Source organism: Urocampus carinirostris, chromosome 3 (assembly GCF_059441175.1).
Source record: "Urocampus carinirostris isolate Australia breed hairy pipefish chromosome 3, RoL_Ucar_1.0, whole genome shotgun sequence".
In the NCBI taxonomy this organism is placed as follows: Eukaryota; Metazoa; Chordata; class Actinopteri; order Syngnathiformes; family Syngnathidae; genus Urocampus; species Urocampus carinirostris.
This window is the reverse complement of record NC_142351.1, coordinates 16,302,345-16,324,568: the sequence shown is the minus strand read 5'-3', so window position 1 is coordinate 16,324,568 and position 22,224 is coordinate 16,302,345. Positions and strand designations below refer to the sequence as shown.

At 37.0% G+C, this 22,224-nt stretch overlaps 1 protein-coding gene across 1 annotated transcript in view; it reads left to right on the top strand.

Moving 5' to 3' along the window:
* The window catches only part of abcc4 (ATP binding cassette subfamily C member 4 (PEL blood group)), a 38,442-nt gene that overhangs the window by 5,329 nt on the left and 10,889 nt on the right, over positions 1 to 22,224 (top strand). The window contains exons 3-20 of the mRNA XM_088330851.1: positions 5,954 to 6,074; positions 7,405 to 7,629; positions 8,999 to 9,088; positions 9,499 to 9,662; positions 11,092 to 11,217; positions 12,015 to 12,264; positions 12,454 to 12,561; positions 13,737 to 13,826; positions 13,900 to 14,091; positions 14,751 to 14,845; positions 14,920 to 15,006; positions 16,379 to 16,475; positions 16,854 to 17,054; positions 17,143 to 17,280; positions 18,546 to 18,583; positions 18,849 to 18,952; positions 19,029 to 19,175; positions 21,126 to 21,205. Coding sequence (XP_088186977.1) covers positions 5,954 to 6,074; positions 7,405 to 7,629; positions 8,999 to 9,088; positions 9,499 to 9,662; positions 11,092 to 11,217; positions 12,015 to 12,264; positions 12,454 to 12,561; positions 13,737 to 13,826; positions 13,900 to 14,091; positions 14,751 to 14,845; positions 14,920 to 15,006; positions 16,379 to 16,475; positions 16,854 to 17,054; positions 17,143 to 17,280; positions 18,546 to 18,583; positions 18,849 to 18,952; positions 19,029 to 19,175; positions 21,126 to 21,205 — 2,353 coding nt within the window. The remainder of the gene's footprint in view (positions 1 to 5,953; positions 6,075 to 7,404; positions 7,630 to 8,998; positions 9,089 to 9,498; positions 9,663 to 11,091; positions 11,218 to 12,014; positions 12,265 to 12,453; positions 12,562 to 13,736; positions 13,827 to 13,899; positions 14,092 to 14,750; positions 14,846 to 14,919; positions 15,007 to 16,378; positions 16,476 to 16,853; positions 17,055 to 17,142; positions 17,281 to 18,545; positions 18,584 to 18,848; positions 18,953 to 19,028; positions 19,176 to 21,125; positions 21,206 to 22,224) is intronic.

Genomic DNA, 22,224 nt, shown 5'->3' with positions numbered 1-22,224 from the left:
AGACTCTAAATCAATAATTATCGGGGTGGGAATCTTTAGGTACTACATGATTAGATTAAGAGTCAGGGGTTACGATTCTGATTATGAAACGAATAATGAAGATATTTTTTTCAATATTTTTTCCCTTCCCCAATACAAATACCTGTAGTTATTAATAATTTGTAATAAAGCAAACAACGTTGCAATTCATTTCAACTTCAGTTTGCAGTGTATTGTTTGTTTGTTTTAGTTTACATTTTTGATTAAACTGATTACCCAAGAATTTGAATGTCACCTTTTAGATGTCGTGTGTATAATAAAATGCATGTTCAAACTCCTGCAAGTATACCGAGGAGTTATTAATTTTTTTTTATCAGAAAGGGGTAACCTTCAGTTTCCAATTACCACAGTTGCATTAAAATTTACCTGGTTACGAGAGACATCTACTCACCACTTTCCTTACCAGCTTGTCCTTTACCCTTGTTTTATAACATCGGGTTGCATTGCCTACTTGAGCTCACTCTTCTGACTAAACTGGCAGGCTTCTAGTTGATCAATGGTAAGCTGCGTGGCAGCAAATACCATCACTGTGGTTGGTGTTTTTGCATGTCCCTTTCATCTATTTCTGTTTCGCAATCAACATTGCAGAAAGCTATCTGATTTGACACATTTGGGTCTGTCTGTTTACCAAGACCTGCACAAACATGCTAGCCCGCTTAAAGTGCCTGGGCGTAAAAAGAACCTCGTATCTTAGTCCCCTCCTACCTGTATCTGTCTATTTTTAGCTAATAATATCTAAGTGATTTATTTAAATGATATATGTTCCGTTTTTAAAAACAATCATTTGCAAAGATTAACAATTTCAATGTAATTCATTCTTATTTAATCGTCTGCTGATTTTGTGGTATAATCAATGACCACATTAAAAATTGTGAAAGTGCTTTAAAATCAAATGGCTACTAAGCCTTTTATTGTTTAAACTATTTGATTGTAGCTACTATTTCATTAAAAACAACGTCCAAGTTCATAAAACCTTCCACTATGTAAGTGAAGAATTTAATCTGAACTGGAACTCCTCACCATGAAATCTGTTAGTGATGGCATCTCAGTGCTGGTCAGCATTATAATGTTTTTAATCTCAATTCCACACCATGTTAGTAAAGACTTAAATCGGGAAATTTATTGGCTGGGCAAAAAGGAGCTTTCCTAGCATTTTATGGCATGTAGCCAGATACAATATGATCATTTGTAGTCTCCTGTCTATGTTGCAGCCAATTTTATTCATATTATTTTCACAGTCTGCACCTTACGCCATTCTTCTACACGTTTTTGATTCGCTAGATTGAACTAAGAAATGGAATATAATTTTAAGTATATTCAACTTTTAAGTCCTCATCTTGTAAAAGGCTTACATCTGCTCAGCAGAAAAATATTTAATCCTCATTTTTCTGCTTGGGCCAGTTAAAGTTCACCGCAGTTTGGAATTTGGCAGTTCGTGCTAAGCTTTACTGGTTATTATCGGTTATTACACAGTTACAGCACACCTGACAATTTAGTGGTGAATAGACTTTTCTTTAAAGCAAGTTCAAATTAAGTCAAAGTTATGGAGCAGGTGGTATTAAGAAGATTAAAAGCCATTATGTGGGCACATTCAGAGAAATTCTGTGCAATTTTAACTTGCATTACCTGGTATAATTAATTAAATTTATTTCATTAATACAGTGGCACCTCTTCTTATATGAAATAATTAAAAACTAATAAGTCCGTTCCGATCTTCCAAAAGCGTACAAGTCAACCGTAAATACTTACTGTATCAGACACATCTTCTTAATCATTAAAACACAGTCAAATGGTAATCAAACATGAAAAATACATTAAAAAGTTAAATGAGATGATATAAACTAAAGGAAATGCAAGTTTATGATGAGCATATAACATGGCTAAGGTCACAAAAAGTAAGGAAAAGCAGATAAAACGCGATAAAAAAAATTTGCTGCAAAATGCAGGTGCTCTACAGATATACCCTTGTGCACAGAAACATGCACGACATGATGCTGGCGGCGAGCAGTCTCTAGTGGTAACCTCTGGGAATGCTCCTGACTTGGATTTTCTGTCATGTGTGGAACTATATTTTTGTTCAAAATATAATTTGTATATCGAAATTCACGTGTTTAGAGGTTTTCGTATATCGAGGTACAACTATCATCATACTTTACTTTCAGGGGACCAATCAATTCATATGTTGGATTTTTTTTTTTTGGGTGTCTATTATCATCGTCATTAAACATTTAGTAACATTGGAACTGGTTACAACGATAAACTGTAGTCTTTAATTTGTAAAAGCAATAAGTATGCTGCCAGACAAGTACTGTGCTTTAGTCTCGTTTATTTTTAATTTCTTCCCCACAACCACCTTTCTTACTTTGGTGCTTTTCCTTGTTTGTAGTAATATATGTTCCATAACACAGCACAACATGAACCCATATAATTGGTTCATTGCCTATACTGGTTGCTTCTAGCTGGTCAGTAATTCCGAGGGCCTGTGACTTGGGAGAAGCCAGGGCCCTTCCAACCACACTTGGTGAAACGTGGCTTGCTTCCCTCAGTCTTCCACCTCACCCTACGATTTGTGGCCAAGTAGCACTTTCTTGGCCTCATCGTGAACGTGCTTTGCTAGAATAAGGTGGACGTTTGAGGTAAACGTCGTGTAATCGGATTGAGCCTTCGTCGTACTCAAAATAAATGATGTGTGTAGAAGCATGCCTGTAATTCATGTGTGCATGTGCAGGTTGGATGCAAGAGCGATTGTCACTTGTCACACACAGCCTCTCCACATAGCTATTGTCTGACCTAAATTTCAGTAAGAAAAGCGCTATGAAACTTTAACACAAGTAAATAAAGTTAACAATAATTTAATTACAACTGAAAACTAGGTTGATTAGGAGGGCATTATTGTTTCAGTTTTTTTGATTGGAATGATATAGAAATAATACATTTTATTTCAAAGCGCCTGTCAGGACACCCAATGATTACATTTGACTCAAGTACAACACTAGGCTTTACAATCTTTGTAAAGTCTTTAACAATTTATTATCACATCGCCATGTTTTATTCTAACCTCTGGGTTCACCAATTGACCCAGGTTTACAGATATCATAACCTGACTGGGTTAATATTCAATACACTTTTCTGTTTAAAGATATTCAGACAAGTACTGTAGTAACATTTTAAAATCGATTCTACCACTGACTACTCCAGGATAAAGCTTTAAGGATCGGACTGATATGATAACAAGGATATAGTAATAAATAACCTATACACTACTGTATTACGGTTCATGGTTCACATACCCCTTAACTGGCAGGGTAGTCGGGCACCATTTCCTGTGGTGTGTCACTTCTCCAGGCAGTTTTTTTGAGTTGGGGTTTACTCCCTCCTATGAAACGGATAGTACTGGTTTCTATTGTTTCAAGCAGAAGAAGCCTCCTGATCTGACTCAGATACAGTAGCTTCACCATCTCGTCACCTTTCTTTTATTTGTGATTAAATACTTGCAATCAATTAAGAAAATTGTCTTCCATCACTTGTTCTAAAATTATTACAATAGCTGCAACAAAATATAACAGTGTGAAAGTTTTTCACCCGCCATGACAAACGATCTGCCCATGATTCGAATATTGATATACAGACTTAAAAAATTAAGGGCGATGCTTCTTATATCTAGTTAATTTTTTTCATGTATCACATTTTTTCCCCACCTGCATAGTCTCCAGTTTGTCGTTAAACCAACAATTTAAGTGGCAATTAAGTATTATGGAGACCATTTTGTACAAAATCCTAAATAGAACAGCTTCAAGAGCTTAAAGAGGAGCATGTTCCAATTGCAGCAACTCATAGACACACTCGTTAATAAGCTCTATGGCGCTAAAAATATTCTTAGGTTGTACATTTGGTGTAAAAAAGAGATGTGGGTAGTAGAATCGACAAAAACACACTTTGTGTGACCATTTACTTGCTAAAATGCCTTACTCATGCAGGGGCCCTTTCCCCTTTTTAACTGTCTCCTATAGAGTTCTTAATTTTCTGCCATGTTCCCTCATTTTGTTAGTCTGGGTGAGACAGGGTTCTGTTTGTTGGAGTGGAGGGATTCTGTTGTGTCGGTGGCATTGCCATAGAAGCATTTATGAGTGAGGAGAGACATGTCCTATTTCTTTCTTTTTTTCTTCTTTTTAGTAAACCCCCCCTATCTTTGCATGGTAATTACCTGGGTCCTCAAAGTTGTAAATTCCTTCGATACAGATACTTAATTGCAGAAATGTCTAGCCCGTTAACATTTTCTGAATTGCTCCAAGAAAAACTGTGACCATGCTCATTTCACTCAGAACCAAAGTCCAAATGTATGTACAAAAGAGGGCCTTCACACTTCGCACTGGAGGGCCCAAGTCACGAGAACATTATGAGATTATGCCAAGAGGGCTGAAAGAATCATCTTTTTTTTATGTCCTGTCTTGTAAAACTATAAGGAAGAATTGGTACTGGTTTAGGAGCAAAATGGAGTTTAGCGAGGTTTTAAAAATGGGAATGCTTATCATTACGGCAGACACATTTGTAAACCCTTCATATATATATATATATATATAAAGTGTGAATGCTCCCCTATTTTCTCACCTTAGAGCCTATGGGATTGTGCCAAATACAGTGACAGCCAATCAGTGTCCTGTTAAGGCTGTAATTGACTATTGTTTTTCACCCCTACGACTTTATCCGCTCCCCCCAAAAAACAAGTACAAGTCCTACACATCAAATGATCTATACACAACATAAAATACATCTAATTAGGAAATTCGAAATTCGTGGAATGCAATTTCTATAATTCAGAGGTGTCAAAATTACAGCCAGGTGATGAGGGTCTTGGGGGTTTTGCAGCCTGCTGACCTTCCTTCAGATAGAGGCCTGTGGCTTTATATAAATATATTTTTCCTTTAGTTTTAATTAGCAAAATAAAAAACAGATTTTGGTGTGGCAAAATGAATTACTCTCCAATTAAAATAATTTGACCATTATATTCTTCTTTTTTTCTGTATGTAGCTAGCCCTCATAGAACCAGATTTAGACACCTCTGCTTTATTTAAGATTGACTGGGATCCTAATGTCACACATCTAGTTACAATGCAAGTAAATCTCTTAAAGATTATAGCGTTAATACTATCCTGAGTGTCATTTGTAAATCCATCGGTTGCAAATGTGAGAGGAACATGTGTCTTCTTTGTTTTCTGGTTTCTGGATGCAATCTAAAACTTGAGGAGATCGTGAGCTGCATCCTAGACGCATCATTTTTGCTGGGGACGCATAGTCTCAAATCAACGTGCGTCCCTGGGATGCAACTTTTTTGACACAAAATTGTCATTATTACCCGATTACATTTTTTTTAAACAAAGATTTACCGCAATCCAAACTTTTTGTCAGGCAGATCCGGCAAATGTTGTTTTGGTCTCGCGGTTCGAGTTTTCGTCTGCACGCCGATCTCGAATTGTGTGGTGAAAAGTCCGTCTCTTTTTAGAGAACTGGCTTTTTCGGCTCAACTCATTCAAGAGAGCCAGCTTTCAAACGGCTCACTTGCTTTGATGCATTATATTACAAATTATTATGTTGTATAAAGAAGTTAAGAAAAAAAGGAAGTATAAAAGGAGAAAATGAAAAAAAAGACAGGTTTGTTTTTATCCCTTTAATCGCTATATTACCAACAATAATTTGCAGAAAATGAATTAATAATTTGATGATTAAAACTGAATGAATATATAGATTTTCATTATATATTTGTCACCGATTTACAATTTCAACCTCGATAACACTAAATTTTGGGGAGTCCCCGGGACTCATCACTTTTCAGAGGTAAAATGGACGCTGCGTGTGACAAACCTTTCCTTGGTAACCAGATAAATCACTTGCCTGTCTCTTTTTATTTATTTTTCAGATGCTGGGATCATGAGGTCCACATGGCCACCAAAGAATTTCGGAAACCAAATCTCTCCAGAGTCATCATTGGGTGTTTTTGGAAAATCTATTCAGTGTTGGGATTATTTACCGTTGTTGAGGTTAGTGTGGTAGTTTTTGGTCAATGACAAGTTAACTCAAATATGTTTTCTGTTCTGTGTCCTATTTGAACACAGTTATATGTTTATTATATGGTAAATGCAATTACAATCAACAAGTTATATGCAATTTGGACACTTAATGTTGAGTAAAAATGACACCAGAATTGCACAGGCAAATACAAAGTATCCTTCAGAAAACAAAAGAGTGCTTGTGACCTGGGCCCTAGGCAATTTAAAAATATTTTTGAGTGGACAAAAAGTAGCAGAATGGCTGCCCCAAATATTTGTAAAAAAAGCTTACGGAATCCTGAATATTAAAGCAGTGTTGGAAATATTAGGAAATACTTTCGCTTGATTAATGCTTTAAGTAAGTGAAACAGAGCATGAGCTGTGCAGACATTTTATACAGGGTTCCCGCTGATCTTTGAAAAGTCTTAAAAGGCATTGAATTCATCATTCTAAAACTAAGGCCATAATTGCTATTGAATGTTGTGAATCCAATTTTCAAAAGTCTTAATATTGTGAACACATTAATATCATTTATATGTGTTTTAACTAAAATTATTTAGTAACATTTATCAATTGCCTTTTTATAAAAATAACTCGATGATTTACTTTTGTGGAAACATCGCATGACAAAAATACGGAACTATTGAAATATTTATGTGGTTTCAGTCAGGCCTTTCAAAGCATACGCATGTCTTAGGTCTACCCACAATTCACATAGCAACTTCAGGCAGAGACGTTAACTTTCAAGTTTCATTTATTTGAAATGGGACCGGTATGCTCCATAAACTCATGTCATATACTATTATAACAATTTTGCCAAAGCTAATTCTCAATGTATGTCCCCAGAAGGGCTTTTACAGAAAAAAAACATTCATAACATATGCAATATTATAAAACAGCACAACTGCAGAGGTTACAGGTGGTCACATGTCTGACCTCTTATTAAAAAGTCTTTAAGTTTATGTTTAAAAAGGACCCAGTTGGACTCTTCCTTTTTTTCAGTGGGTAAACGGTTCCCGGCTTTAGTGCCCTGTACAGTAAAAGCTGGAAAGTGTACATTTAATGAGAAGTGGTTGTCTGACAAACGATTTTTTGCCATTGCTAAAAGCTCTGCCAGGTAATGTGCACAAGGCACAATGTACTATGTGCAACAAATATTTGTGATTTTAAAAAATATATAAAAAATCATTTTTTTTTTCTTTTTGTCGACTTGGGTCTTAAATTGATTTCAAAAGTCTTAAATTTAACAAGCTTTAAGCTGTATAACCTAATCCCTTTCACAAAATATGACTTCATATTATATTTATTTCTTCTAACCCAGGAGGTGATAAAGGTGATACAGCCAGTTCTCCTAGGGTACATGATCCGCTACTTTGAGGATTATGACCCAAGCAACAAAACGGCCCTGTATGAAACCTTGGGCTATGCAGCCGGGTTGTCAGTTTGCACTCTTGGGCTAAATATACTGCACCACCTCTATTTCTTCCACGTCCAGCGCGTAGGCATGAAAATCAGAGTGGCTATGTGTCACATGATCTACAAAAAGGTAGGTATGTGCATTTTCAATCGGTGTATATTGTAGAAATGTGTTAATTAAGTTTTTTTTACCAACGTATTTAACGATGTTGTCTTGATTTTGGCAAAATGTTATGACTATCCTCTATATTATTATTTTTGAACTTAATAAGTGTTACATTGGACATGTTTTCGCTTATTTATCATTTTGCAATAAACACCCATATTCCAGTAAAATAGGGGGCAAAATTAAAGTACCGTACATAAAAAAATGAGTCAATGCAAGAGATGGAGCCAAATTTGGATTTATTTCAATGACATTGATGGCTCCAAAGTGTAGTGCATTATTTATCAGTGGCATAAGTGAAATGAAATGAAATGAAATGAGCTGCATTTATATAGCGCTTTTCAAGTCAATGACTTCCCAAAACGCTTTACAGTGTGCTTCACATTTCCCAATAGCAGCCTTGTATTGCAGCCATGTAAGACGCTAACCTGCTTATTGGGGGTATTAGGGGTTCAGTGTCTTACCCAAGGACACTTCGACATGTAACACTGACAAGCTGGGATTCGAACTGGGATCCTTTGATCCCAAGACGAGCGCTCTACCTCCTGAGCTACTGCCGCCCCAAGAATAAGCCGCCCCATCAGAAGTTGAATGCATTTTTGTCTTACACATTTTAATTTATACATTTTTTCCTTGTTTTTCAGAGGTTCTCTTTTAAAATTGTATTGTCAATAATTTTATTTTGTATTTTTCATTTATTTCTAGCACTGCAGTGTTAATATGTTAAAATTAAGTTTTGTTTTGCATTTTTTTTCAGGAATTCTGTGATGTTTTTTACTTGAAATCTGTTCAGGGTGTTAAAATCTCATTGTTTTGTATTTTACAATTTTGTTTGGGCACAAATATTTTATCCTAATGCATATGTACTGCCCTAAATACATCCGTATTCTTTTTGTTTTCATTATTTTGTCACATTTTTATAAAATAACTCTGCTCGCACCGTGTTTTGAAACCATTATTTGCGTCAAAAATGACGGTCAAAATGAGCCTCAACGATTTTAAGTATTTGCGGGGAACAGACAAATTTAAAGCGGTATACTAGTTGTTGGCGAGACTCAAACTCTGGCATTATTCATAAATTTGATCAAATCATCAAATGTCACACAGTGAAAAAAATGTACTGAAGAATTATTTTTTGAGGAAAAAAAAATCAAAACATTTTGTTTTCATTGCTCTTTAATTCAAAAAGGCTCTCGACCCCCATTCTAGACAAAGCATTGGAAACAATCTTTCAGAAGCATGAGAAAGTTTTGGCAAACTTGGCTGTTGTTGCAGTTGACACAGATACTGCATTTGTTTGTTTTTCTGAACTTGAACTGTTTTACAAAACTAGGCTTTATGTCTCAGCTGCTCTGCAATGGGGAAGACCACCACAGGTCAGATTGTGAACCTGCTTTCCAATGACGTCAACAAGTTTGATGAAGTAAGTCACACGCAAAACGACTTACCGGTACTTGAAGGCCTGTTCAAAAAAGTTTGGCAACTAAAAGTGCTTTTGGAGTTATAAATGTGCACATTTACAGTACTGTCTCAGAAAATTACCACATCATTATAATTTTATTATTTTAGTATTTCTATTTTTTTGTATGTTTGACAATTTTCTTTTAATTTTATCGCAGAAAAGTAATTTTATCATAATATCCCCATTTTTTTAAGACGGTCCTGCTCAGTGTGTATATTAGTGTATTGGTTTGGAGTTAAGGGACTTTTTTGTGCCAATGTTACTTTGAATCTTTGAGACTACGATCCTGGTCTGTGTTTTTCATTGTTTTTTTTGTTTTTTTTTAAATGCTCTGCATTTTTTCCAATGATTTTTGTTTTCCCCTGCACAAGGTGACAATCTTCCTGCATTTCCTGTGGGTCGGGCCACTACAGGCAGCAGTTGTGGTGGGACTCCTCTGGCTGGAAATTGGACCGTCCTGCCTGGCAGGCATGGTGGTTCTCATGTTTCTAATGCCCATGCAAACCATGTTCGGAAGACTGTTTTCCAAGTTCAGGTAGAATTTTTTGTATTACTTAATTTGAATACAAACTTTTTTATTGGATACATGATTAGAGTCAGTTTCATCAAACCAATTAACATTTGGATTTGCACTTCTTTGGGATCTGCTCAACTATGTAACCAACTACAAACAATTTACAATGAAACTTCTAAAGTCTTATGACCCTGAGACTGTCATTTACAAATGCAACCAAACCTTTTGGCGAAAACTGTGATTGTGCTTACATATTGTCAAGTCAAGTCACATTTATTTATAAGGCCCCTAATCACAAAAAGTCTCTAAGAGCTGCACAGACCACAATTACAGCATTCCTTTATCTGAAACATACTTGAGGGCAAGGAAAAACTCTAAAGACGGCTCCAGGAAAATTACGAAACTTTGAGAAAGGATTGCTCAAGACGTATTCCCCCTTCCAGGATGACCAGGTTGTAATGTAAGTTGCAAAATCATCAACAGACAATACCAGTCACAGGCTATAGAATATAAGTGTGACTAAAGTCTAGATTTAAACACTTCCACAGAGTTTGCACATTTTATTTCAGAGGGCAAAGCATTCCACAGCGAATAAAGAACGCTCTATTCTAGAGCCTGCAGATTTCTTCCTAGCTTTTGGAATCACTAGTAGATCAACATTTTCCAAGGAGTGCAATCCAATCAGAAAGATGAGAAGGGGGCAAGTCTATGCAAACCTTTGTAAACAACAACCCTGACGTTACATCTTAAACAGACTGTGAGCCAGAAAAAGTAAGCCAATGTTGGGGTAATGTAAGTAAACTTTCTTGTCCTAATCAAAGCTTTTCCTGCAGCATTTTACACCAGCTGTAAACCTTTAATGCTAGACATAGAGAGACCATCGAGCAATACATTGCAATAGTCAAGGCGAGATGTAATAAACACATGGATCATAATCTCGACATCAGTTTTAGACAATATCAGGCGAAATTAAATGACTTCCACTTTTTTATCCCAGTAACAAGCAAGCCTGTGTTGTTCTACAACCATCTGAAGCAGCATAATCAGATGCGTATCATCCAAATAGCAATACAAACTAATATTGGACTTTTCAATAATATCACCAAGTGGAAGATATACATACTGAAAAAGAGGGGGGCCAATTACCGAACCCTTTGCAACACCATAGGTGACATCAAAAGGCCCAGATGTCACATTGTCATAACTAACAAAATATGTGCTGTCTAAGAGGTAGGACTTCAACCGAAAGTAAAGTTGCAGAGATACTAATCAATTTTTCCAGACGATCAATTAGTACAGGTACCTGCCACGCCACACCAAGGTAGTCAGACCTTGCCAAAAATAAAAAAATCATTAAAACTTAAACAGTACGTGAAAGAAAAAAGTGTCTGACTTGAAAAGTTTTTAATTCGATAGGTTATAACTAACTTCCGTCCCCATTTGTATGCAGGAGTAAAACAGCCATCCTTACTGACAACAGGATCCGCACAATGAACGAGGTGGTTTCTGGAATTAGGATCATCAAAATGTATGCCTGGGAAAAACCATTTGCTGCTTTGGTGTCAGAAGTCAGAAGGTGAAATTGATGTGTTGTTGCTGCCAATTATGTTGAATAAGTAGGAGAAAGCATCTCATTTGATCTTTGCAAAAGCTTCATGATGAATTTAACATTTTTTAACTCAATAAAACTATCCATTTATGGGACTGCCTCTGAAAATTTCAATGTTGTTATGGTTATTTATTTCCTGCAATGCAATTAAAAAAAATTTTACAGACTTGGTTCATTATAAATCTATTAAAATATTGGTGGTTATGGCTTACTGCTTGCATACTTTTTTATAATCTTCTAATATTTCGAAATGGGATTTTTGAGATTTTGCCATAATCTATAATATAAAAACAATGAATGACTTGCAATCTCTAATTTGATTTGTAATGAATCCAGATTGTTTGACCTTTTTTTGAAAATTGTATTTGCATTACAGAAAATAAAAAACTTTATCACAGTATTCTCTTTTTCCGAGACAGGCAAGTATGTACCTGACCACATCCTCACAATCTATCTGCCCTTTAAATGAAACTGATTTAGGACCTCATTAGTTCAGGGGGATCTCCGCCTTTTTCCAATAACCAGCCTTGACAAACTCCATCTTTGAATGTTAAGTCCATGATTCAATTCGGAAACTGTAGACAAGATGGAGCACAAAGGTGGTATTGGCAGAAAAAACGATTGTGCAGGTTTACATAATGTCCATTAGTCTTATTAGTGTCTTCCTCCCATCTGTCTGAGTCATTTGGCTTTTAATTTCTGTGTTCGTCCTCCTCATCACCATTATCATTATCACCAGTATCATCTTCCTTCATTCTCTGTAGGAAGGAGATCCGCCAGATCATGATGAGCTCGTATTTGCGCGGCCTCAACATGGCCTCCTTCTTCTGTGCCAGCAAGATCATCGTGTTCATCACCTTCACCCTATATGTCCTGTTGGGGAACAAAATCTCAGCCAGCCGAGTCTTTGTGACAGTGTCTCTGTATACGGCAGTACGCCTCACTGTTACACTCTTCTTTCCCAACGCCATAGAGAAGCTTTTTGAGTGCCGTGTCAGCGTTCGAAGGATCCAGGTCCGTCGTGGGGTTATCATGGGGTTTGATAAATAATTTCCTCTCCACACTAAACTGGAAAAGATTGTGTGGCAATTTTCAAATTAACCTTCATGTGACTGCATCCCATTTGCCTGGAGCTGATTGCGTTTTTCATGCACCAAAGAGGTTCCTAACTTTGCCCTTGTTTCTTTTATTATTTTGTTTAAGGAGTTCTTAATGTTGGATGAGATGACAAAGACTAACACGTCCTTGCCGCTTGTTGACAAGCAAGATTCCACTATTGAGATCCAGGACCTTGTGTGCTACTGGGACAAGGTTAGATTACACTAAATAAGGGGTCACCAATGTGGTACCCGCTGGCACCAGGTACCACTCAGAGAACACTTTGGTAGCCTATCAACCGATTGCAAAAACAAATCACCTATGGGTCATAAGAATTTGTAGGAAATTTGTAAATACACACAATAGAAAAATATTTGAAAAAAATGTTTTGTATTGGTTGTATTTTTGTAACTAGCATAATATATAAATCAAATGATCGGTTTATTTAAACATATGATCAATTCTCATTAACTCACCAAATATCTTTTTAGAATTACCACTTGAGTAATATATGCAATCACCTAGTGGCCTTTGTCTAAAAATATACTTTTTCTGTGGGTGACTTAGCCTATTTTAGCCCCATGAATTGTATAATTAATGTTTTCACATAATAGTAACAAAGTCACAACATGGTATTTTAATAATAGTTGCATTCCGGACAGCTAGTGCTTTGCAATAATTGGTAACAAAGAAGTATCTCTCACCTACTAAAAGGTGAACTACACTGATGTACCACACCACGTGGCCTTTTATTAAAATAAAAAAAAGTTAAATCCCAACAAGCATATTTTTGTTTTTTAAAGGGGCCTGTATATAAACATAGGCACTGGACAAATTCAATTAGCATGCTCCCCACTCCATTTATGGGGCCGGGTGATTTTTAGCTAATTCATACCTCCCTGCAAAAAGCCAATCGTCTGGTTTTATTACTTTATAATTGAACATACTGCCTCAGTTATTTGTTTATTCAAACTAGAATTATGTAACCTGACAGTTTGCCTTTCACCCTCTGTGAAAAGGAGACGTACTGCTGTGCCACCTTGTTGAGAGACAAAGGAAGAGAACTTTCTTATTCCTCACGTATCCCCCCCAAGTCTCTATCTCGGCAAGATCATTTTAGCCAAACTTCTCTTCTTCTTTAGTTACTAGTCTGTGCTACAGCTTTTTAAGTGTGAAATACAGAATGTACATTTTATTACAGTAATGAGATCTAGCCTTGCCAGTCTTAAATTTTCACAGTTTAAATTGCATTGTTTTTCACTGGATCAGACTCTGGGAAAGAGTAGATAAGTTATGACCATTACTTAATTCATAATTCTTTTTGTACATATGTTGTATTCCTACTAATAAAACATGACTACTGATCCCCATATCTGCATTCTCAATAGACTCTTGATGCACCATGTCTTCAGAATGTAACATTACGTGTGACAGGAAAACAGCTGTTGGCTGTTATTGGACCAGTTGGTGCAGGGAAGGTACAAAACAAAATGTTTTTGAAAAGGTGTGAATTTTTGTGCGAGTTCATCATTTACCTCTTTCTCAATCCAGTCCTCGTTATTGAGTTCTATCTTGGGAGAACTTCCTGCCGAAAAGGGGGCCATGAAGGTCAAAGGACAGCTAACTTACGCTGCCCAACAGCCTTGGGTGTTCCCTGGCACTATCCGCAGCAACATCTTGTTTGGAAAAGAAATGGATCTGCGCATGTATGAAAAAGTCCTCAGGGCCTGTGCTTTAAAGCGGGTGAGCAAGTTAGGTGATATTTTGAATGGTTCTTAAAGCCCCAGGTTGTAATTTTGACCGCAAATAGACACAAATTTCTCGACCTATAATTTTTTATTATTTTTTTTTTATAAAAAAAATAACATTGGTATAATAGTTTGTGTTTTTTGCCTAGTATACAAATATGTACATATATTTTTACTGAAAGAAAGTTTGTTGTACAACTATGAAGCAATAAATATTACACAAGAGTCAAATGGAAGCAGCTTATAATTCTTATCGCACGACACCTTGTTACATTTCCCTTTCTTTTAGGAATCCGTTTTTGGAAAAAAAACAGATTAAAACTGACTCATAAAAATGTGGGAAATCTTATTTTACCTGACTTTTTACCTGAGTTTTTTCCTGTATTCTACTGAATACATTTTACAACATCTTTATCTAATAAACCTAAATGTTTTTAAATACACCCATCTATTTTTATATCTGCTTATTCTGACAATGGTGGGTGCTCTATACCCCAGTTATCCTCGGGCAATGGGTGGGGTTCTTCCCTACTGATTGCCAGTCACGTGACCAACAAATTGCAATATACAGTATATATATTTTTTAATTTGCATTGTAGTTCGCATTCTATCTTTATTGTAGTCTGTGATGGCTATTGTTGCTCTGTTGTTTAGGACTTGGAGTTGCTTCCAGATGGAGACCTAACACTTATCGGGGACCGGGGCGCCACACTCAGTGGGGGCCAAAAGGCGCGTGTCAACCTGGCCAGGTAGTGCACATACAGGTAGTGCTTGTGGCATGCTCTTCTGTTGTAACATTAAGTTGATGTTTGTGTGTCTCCAGAGCTGTCTATCAGGATGCTGATATTTACCTTCTGGATGATCCTCTCAGTGCTGTGGACGCTGAAGTTGGAAGGCATCTCTTTGAACAGTAAAAAATGAAATTGCATCCCATTTCCAGATTGGTTATATTTTATGTTTCCACGCTTTCATTTTTTTGCAAAACGTGTGTTTGTTTATTTATTTATGAAAGTATATATATATATATATATATATATATATATATATGTATAGATATATAGATAGATATATGTATAGATATATAGATAGATATAGATATTTATTATTTTAGGTTTTTTTTTTGTGCACAGGGTTATTTAACAATTACCATGATATTATAGGTACCTTTACACAGTCCCTGATTGCAACTCTCTTAGCTAAAATAGCTGTAAATGTATGGCTACAAAAACTGTGAAGGAAGGCGTTTTCTTTAGATTCGAACATTTTTTAATGCAAACTAAAATTAGAACCGTTCATAGAAATTAATGTTTTGTGCATACTTCAGTTCTGAGATCACAGTTTAAAATGAAAGTGGACAATGCATCCATTTTTAAATAGGCTTAAGTGCAATTAACAGCCTTTCACACATCATTATGTTATGATGTACCAACGATAACTTTGTAATAGTACCTGATTTACCCGTCAAAGCCGTTTTTAATTAAATTCTTTATTTTAGAGTGTTTCTTTTAGTAATACAGTGTCTTCATCGTCAGTGTATTTTCTGTAGAAATCTGTCCACCTGATTTAGAGAAATGTGTTTAAAAAACATAATGGAATTTATTTTGAGGACCAAGTAATGTGTAGGGAAGCAATGACATAATTGAAAGCAGTAAAGATGAAGGGATTTGTTTGAACTGAGACAGGAAAAGGTGCGGTGTTCACCTTTACATGTTGACAATGGCTCTTCCTGATGACTGTTACACAATAAAAGAACACAAACTCGGCTCCAGTTAATATCAACACCAGCTATTTGACTTTTTTGCCTAGTGTACCTACCCTTGAACCTTTTTTTATTCCACAAAAAGATCACACTCACTTACAGATTTTGACAATTCTTGATGAATTTAACATTAAAAAATGACTGCCACAATCCATGCAATTGTAGACAAAGGGTTGGAATTAAAAACGGAATCCAGTCTGAAAAATATTGGTGTGTTACAGATCCTTGTGAATGATTAAGGTATTAATGTAATAAGAAGTTATTTTAGTCCTGAATAGTAGACCTGTTAAAAGCTGAACTCTTACTTAAAATACTATAAATTTAGAGCCAGTACTGTGGTTTTATTATTTATTTTTTATCAGGGATATGAGCTTTTATGAGGTATTTGTAGTGCCTGCTGTTGTCAAGTCTGTGATCAACAATCTTAATGTTAAATGGACCTTCTTCAATGTGTGTTAATGTACCGTATCTCGATGTTACCTTTTGTGTAAGCTAAACGATTGTCAACGGTTTGTTCACCTAGGTGTATCTGTGGTATGCTGAAGAATAAACCCCGCATTCTGGTCACCCACCAGCTGCAGTACCTTAAGTGTGCGGACCAAATTGTGGTTCTCAAAGAGGTTTGTGCATTTTTAATGCAAGTTACCGTTTGCCGCTTGGCTTTTGCACCAATGACTGCAAAATTCCATTCGCACTCTTAGTGGATAGAAGAAAAACAAAAACTATATAAACCCATCCTTTAATCTTCTACAACATGTAAACAATGACACCATATTTCATTTGTGTACCTTGGTTGTTGTTCAAGCAACAGTCAACTACTAAAGAAAAACCCTGGCTAGCCTAACAAGTCGTTTAGAAAACAGACTTGAAATATAAATTGTGCAAATGGTTAGTTGTCCAGCATTTGTAAGGTCCTTACCTTTCAACCATGCATGTACCAAATATTATGCTTCTTCGAATAGATGCACACACAATTACAAATTAACCTTTTTTTACAGGGTCATATGGTGGCCAAGGGGACATACCATGAGCTACAAGATTCCGGAGTCGATTTCACCTCTCTTCTCAAAAAGGATCAGGATGAGGAGCTCCAAAAGCCTCCTTCAGACCTTTCCGCTCGAAGCCGAACTCTGTCCCAGAATTCAGTGAGGTCTCAGGCCTCTTCTGTGCACTCGGTCCAGGATGGAGAACATTTAGCAGTCCGTGCAATTGTTGTTTTTGCCAAATTATCTGACAAGGTATATCTGCCATGAATCTGGTGAAATATCTCTCTTCTTTCATACTCAGCCAGAACCGGTGCACACAGTGCCAGAAGAGAGTCGCGCACAGGGATCCATTGGATTTGGAATGTACCTGAAGTACATGCGGGCTGGCGCCAGCATTTTCTTTGTGGCCATTGTAATGCTCTTCAACATTTTGGCTCAGGTAACCAAACCCAGTCATACTTGCAGGCCAAACAAAAGAAATCTTTTTGAGAAACTATGTTGAGTCAATGACAGTGTATTGCTAAAGTTGTAGCGCTAGCTGAAACAACTTAAAGGGGGTAACCTGCCTTTTTACCATAGTCGTTTGGGATAGTCTGCATCTCAACTGTTATTAAGGCTTGGTTGGGCAAAGGCAAGTCAATTTCATCAGTGAGGAATAAATCTATCACTCACAGGAGCCACTTAATTGGTTTGAACTCTACACTAGAAATATTTAGTAATTGTCTCAAAAACCATCTAAAATAACAATCTCAACCCTATATCAATCGCTACATCCATCTGTTATGAGTTAAATAAACTTACAAGCCATTGTCATACTGAACAGTATGTTTAATTACAATATATGTAAAAAAATATAAATGTATCATGTTTTGCCTCTTACAAAATCCATATCATTTTCTATTACAAAGCATTTTTGAAAAAGTTCCCGGCCCATGGCATAGCCTATGTATTGAGTATGGCCATCTTTGGTAGCTTTTGTTTTAGGCAAAAACATCAATTTAAGGACATGAGGTGTTAAATAGGCCGTTGTTTAGCCCTGGTATCTTGCTATGTTTCCACCAATGGTCTCAAACAAGAGGAAGAGCTTGGGATGAGTTATCTGAATTTGTATTTTTCAGTTAATAGACATTACCCAATATGGGCAGCACGGCGGCGCAGTGGTTAGCGCTTGTGCGTCACAGTTCATGTCATGGGAACCTGTCGTGGGTTCAAATCCAGCTCCAGACTTCCTGTGCGGAGTTTGTATGTTCTCCCCGTGCTTGCGTGGGTTTCCTCCGGGCACTCCGGTTTCCTCCCACGTTCCAAAAACATGCATTTCAGGTGAATTGGCCGGTCCAAATTGTCCCTAGGTGTGAATGAGCGAATGAGTTGTCTGTCCCTGTGTGCCCTGCGATTGGCTGGCAACCAGTTCAGGGTGTCCCCTGCCCACTGCCCGGAGATGGCTGGGATGGGCTCCAGCTCCCCGCGACCCTAATGAGGATAAGCGGTACGGCTGATGAGATGAGATGAGATGAGACATTACCCACAGTCAAAAATGTTGCTTGTTCAAATACAAAACCATTTAGTTTCCCTTAGAAACCCAGAAAGTTAATGCCAAACCCTGCATTCAAGGATAAATGTTGACAGATTATCTGAAAATTGGATGATCATTAACCCCTTTTCTCTGACAATAAAATCTTAATGTAAATTTCCTACGTTTTGCAGGTGGCGTACATTGTGCAGGACTGGTGGCTGGCTTATTGGTAGGTCAAGGGATCACACCCGCCCACCGTGGACTTATTGTTGGTTTGTGATCTGATTACACATCACCAGTTGACTTTTAAATAGTTCACCCTATTTAATTGGCATTTTGATGTGTTCATTAGAAAGCGAAACCAGTAAATTGTAAATTATTCTGCACAGTTGTTAGTAATGACACATTGCACTGCCATTTACTAGTCTCTGGTGATTATAACCTAGCAAAGCATGAATCCTTATTTGTTTACTCATGACTGCTGTCTTCATTAGGGCCGAAGCGCAAGAAAAACTAGACGCCAACAGCACAACGCGCCACAATTTCACCAAAATGGACAAAGAGCTTGATCTTAATTTCTACTTGGGGATTTACGGAGGTATAATTTACATTCAGTCAGCTTTGCTTGTTAGGAAACTACCAAGTGTGACTCTGTCTTTGCTGCCACTTAACAGGTTTGACAGGAGTTACCATCATTTTTGGTTTTGTGAGAACTTTGCTGATGTTCGACATGCTGGTTAAATGTTCCCAGGCCCTACACAACACCATGTTTGCTGCCATCCTTCGCACACACGTGCGCTTCTTTGACATCAACCCCATTGGTGAGAAACCAAGTGACATCATAGAAATCCTGTTTTTTTATGTGCATCAGAAATGATCAAATTTTACATAAACACCACCCCTGGTGTTCATTCTTGTTTGCATCAAGTTGTTCATCTCATAACAATTTTTTAACAAGTCAGGCCAAAATTGCTCTTTTTGGCTAATAATCTCATCAAATAACAAATTGAAAAAAACTACAATATTTTGGGAGTAGGGCAGCACGGCAGCGCAGTGGTTAGAGCGTGTGCGGCACAGTTCTGAGGTCATGAGATCGAACCTCCTGTGTGGAGTTTGCATGTTCTCCCCTTGCTTGCGTGGGTTTCTTCCGGGCATTCCGCTTTCCTCCCACATTCCAAAAACATGCATGTCAGGTTAATTGGCGGGTTCAAATTGTCCCTAGGTGTGAATGAGCGAGCAAATTGTCTGTCCCTGTGTGCCCTGCGACTGGCTGGAAACCAGTTCATGGTGTCCCCTGCCCACTGCCCGAAGACAGCTGAGATGGGCTCCAGCACCTCCGCGACCCTACTGAGAATAAGCGGTGTGGATAAAGGATGGATGGATTTTGGGAGTATTGGGTGATTTCCTCACTCACAAACAGATTTTACCCCCCTAGTCCACCTCTCAATAAATTAGGTTTCCATTAGCTGAAGAAAGCACATGTAGGATATAAACGGCACCCTAATGAACAGCAATTAAACAAATAATAAACAATTGCAATGAATGGCTCTTTTCGGCACTTATTCGCATATTTGCAACATGGTGAAGTTTAAGGAATCGTCGGTGGTTCGCGCCCCGGCCGAGTCATTCCTAAGACTTAAAAAGTGGTCGGCGGCGCCCTCTGTTGGCTGCGGCTGCATCGGCTCGCTACAACGGGTCAGGTGCAATCGACATTTCGTTCTGTGTACATTGTTACACAGAATGACAATACAAGGAAATTATTATTATTATTATTATTATTAAAAGCTCACTTCATAAACAATGAAACGGATATTACAAAATTAGCAAATAGGCAAGCATTTCAAGAGAAACTATTGGGAGCATAGTCTAAGTTTAAAGCTAAAAGTACAGTGGAAACGTTACCTGGGTGTGGTAGAAAGAGGTTACTTTGTGCAACTTGTGTGTAATACCTAAGATGAAAGGTAGAGAAGAATCCCTGGATGACAGCTGATGAACTACAACAGGACGGAGAGAGGTTTTCAGGGTACATTCCGGACAATAAAACACACACGGTAAAAGGGTGCACCCCAATGCTGATCCTAAAGCACGAGTCGGTTACAGTGTGCCAGAAACATGTGGGTAAACCACTAACGTTTTGGGATACAGAAAAAACACCTTGTCTTCTGTGAAGCACAGAGGGAGGTCAATCATTCTCTGGGGTTGTTTGCTTGTTCAGGTACAGGGAATTTCCAGCATGTTCAAAGTATTATGAACTCTGTTCACTACCAGGAAAACCTGGATGCAATTGTCATGCCATATGGGACAAAGCTTAGGCTTGGGGGCGTTGGACCTTTCATCTGGACAATGATCTAAAATACCCAAAAATCTGTGTTCATAAGTGTAAGATATCATTGTGACACAAAGAAGTGCAAAATATCATTAAATAGAAAACATAACTGCAAAAAAAGGAAAAATATTTTTTTTTTTTTTTCTCTGTAAAAGGTCTATTTCAATGAAAAATTGACAATTTGGTATTTTATCATTGTTTTCAATCTCTTGATCAACTTTTATCTACGAACTTCTTAATCAAATTCAAATACTTTAGAATATCTTTACTAGATTCCCAACAGTCAGATACATTATTGTCAAATAACACAAGTTCGGTGTTGCTAATTTGCACAATAAGTTTAAGTATACAGTCAAAACCATTACAAGAGAATAATTATTTGTGAAGCTTTACATCAATCTCCCCTGCTTGTTTCAGACTGTTTTTGTTTCTCGTTTGATCTCAGGCAGAGTTTTAAACCGGTTTTCTAAGGACATTGGGCTGCTGGATTCCATGATGCCTTGGACTATGGTCGACTTCATTCAGGTATGTAATCAAGAGTCAACAATCAAACCAAAAGTGTCTCTAACCAACTCCATGCTTCTGCCAGACATTTACCCATTAGAAGCAAAAATGTGATTTGATAATTGTATTGTTGACACCACAGGAACAGTGGGAGCTGCTTCAACACAACAACATACACTACAGGGATAGCTTGATATGAATCAACAATTTTATTTTGTTAACACTTTGTATTCTTACTTTCAGTTTGTTTGTTCCCAGAGTTGATTGGCTGGTGCATAGGTATGTGCGAGGAGTTGAGTTTACTATTATTTGGCAAAAAAAGGCAGTTGGACTCGTTGCATAAAACCACTTATGTCCACAACAGCTTCCTTATTGTCATCATCAGTTCTCCCTCTTTCTCCTGTTTTCCTGTCTCTTAAGTCAATCTTTTGTCTATTAAAAAGTAAAATGCCCCGAAAATAAATTAGCAAAATAAGGGAGAGAGGGATTTATTGTTCATGCAGCAGCTACAAGCTTTTTTTATCCTAACCAGCCATTTAACCGAATATAAAATTAATTTGTATTTATTTTGTTTACGCTTTCACAGTTAGTAACTGGCATTAGTTGTATTTGACCAATTCCAACTGTAATGCATTTTGTACTTTTTCATGTGAATAAAAGCAAGAGTCACTGGCATATCTTTACAATCCTATAAAATCAAATATGCTGAAGAGACAAGACTAGCAGAGAGCATTAAACACTGTTGTTTTGGCACACGTTAAACATAGTTGGACAATTATTGTGTATTATTACTTTGAATAATAGATGCTTACTTCTATTTTCATGCTATAAAGTGTGTTTGCATGCTATTGCAATTTTCATTCACCTACATATTTTGGAGCCTTAACATGTTGGGGGTATTCACCAACCGCTTAAAAAAAAAATATATATATATATATACTGGACTGTCTCAGAAAATTAGAATATTGTGATAAAGTTCTTTATTTTCTGTAATGCAATTAAAAAAAACAAAAATGTCATACATTCTGGATTCATTACAC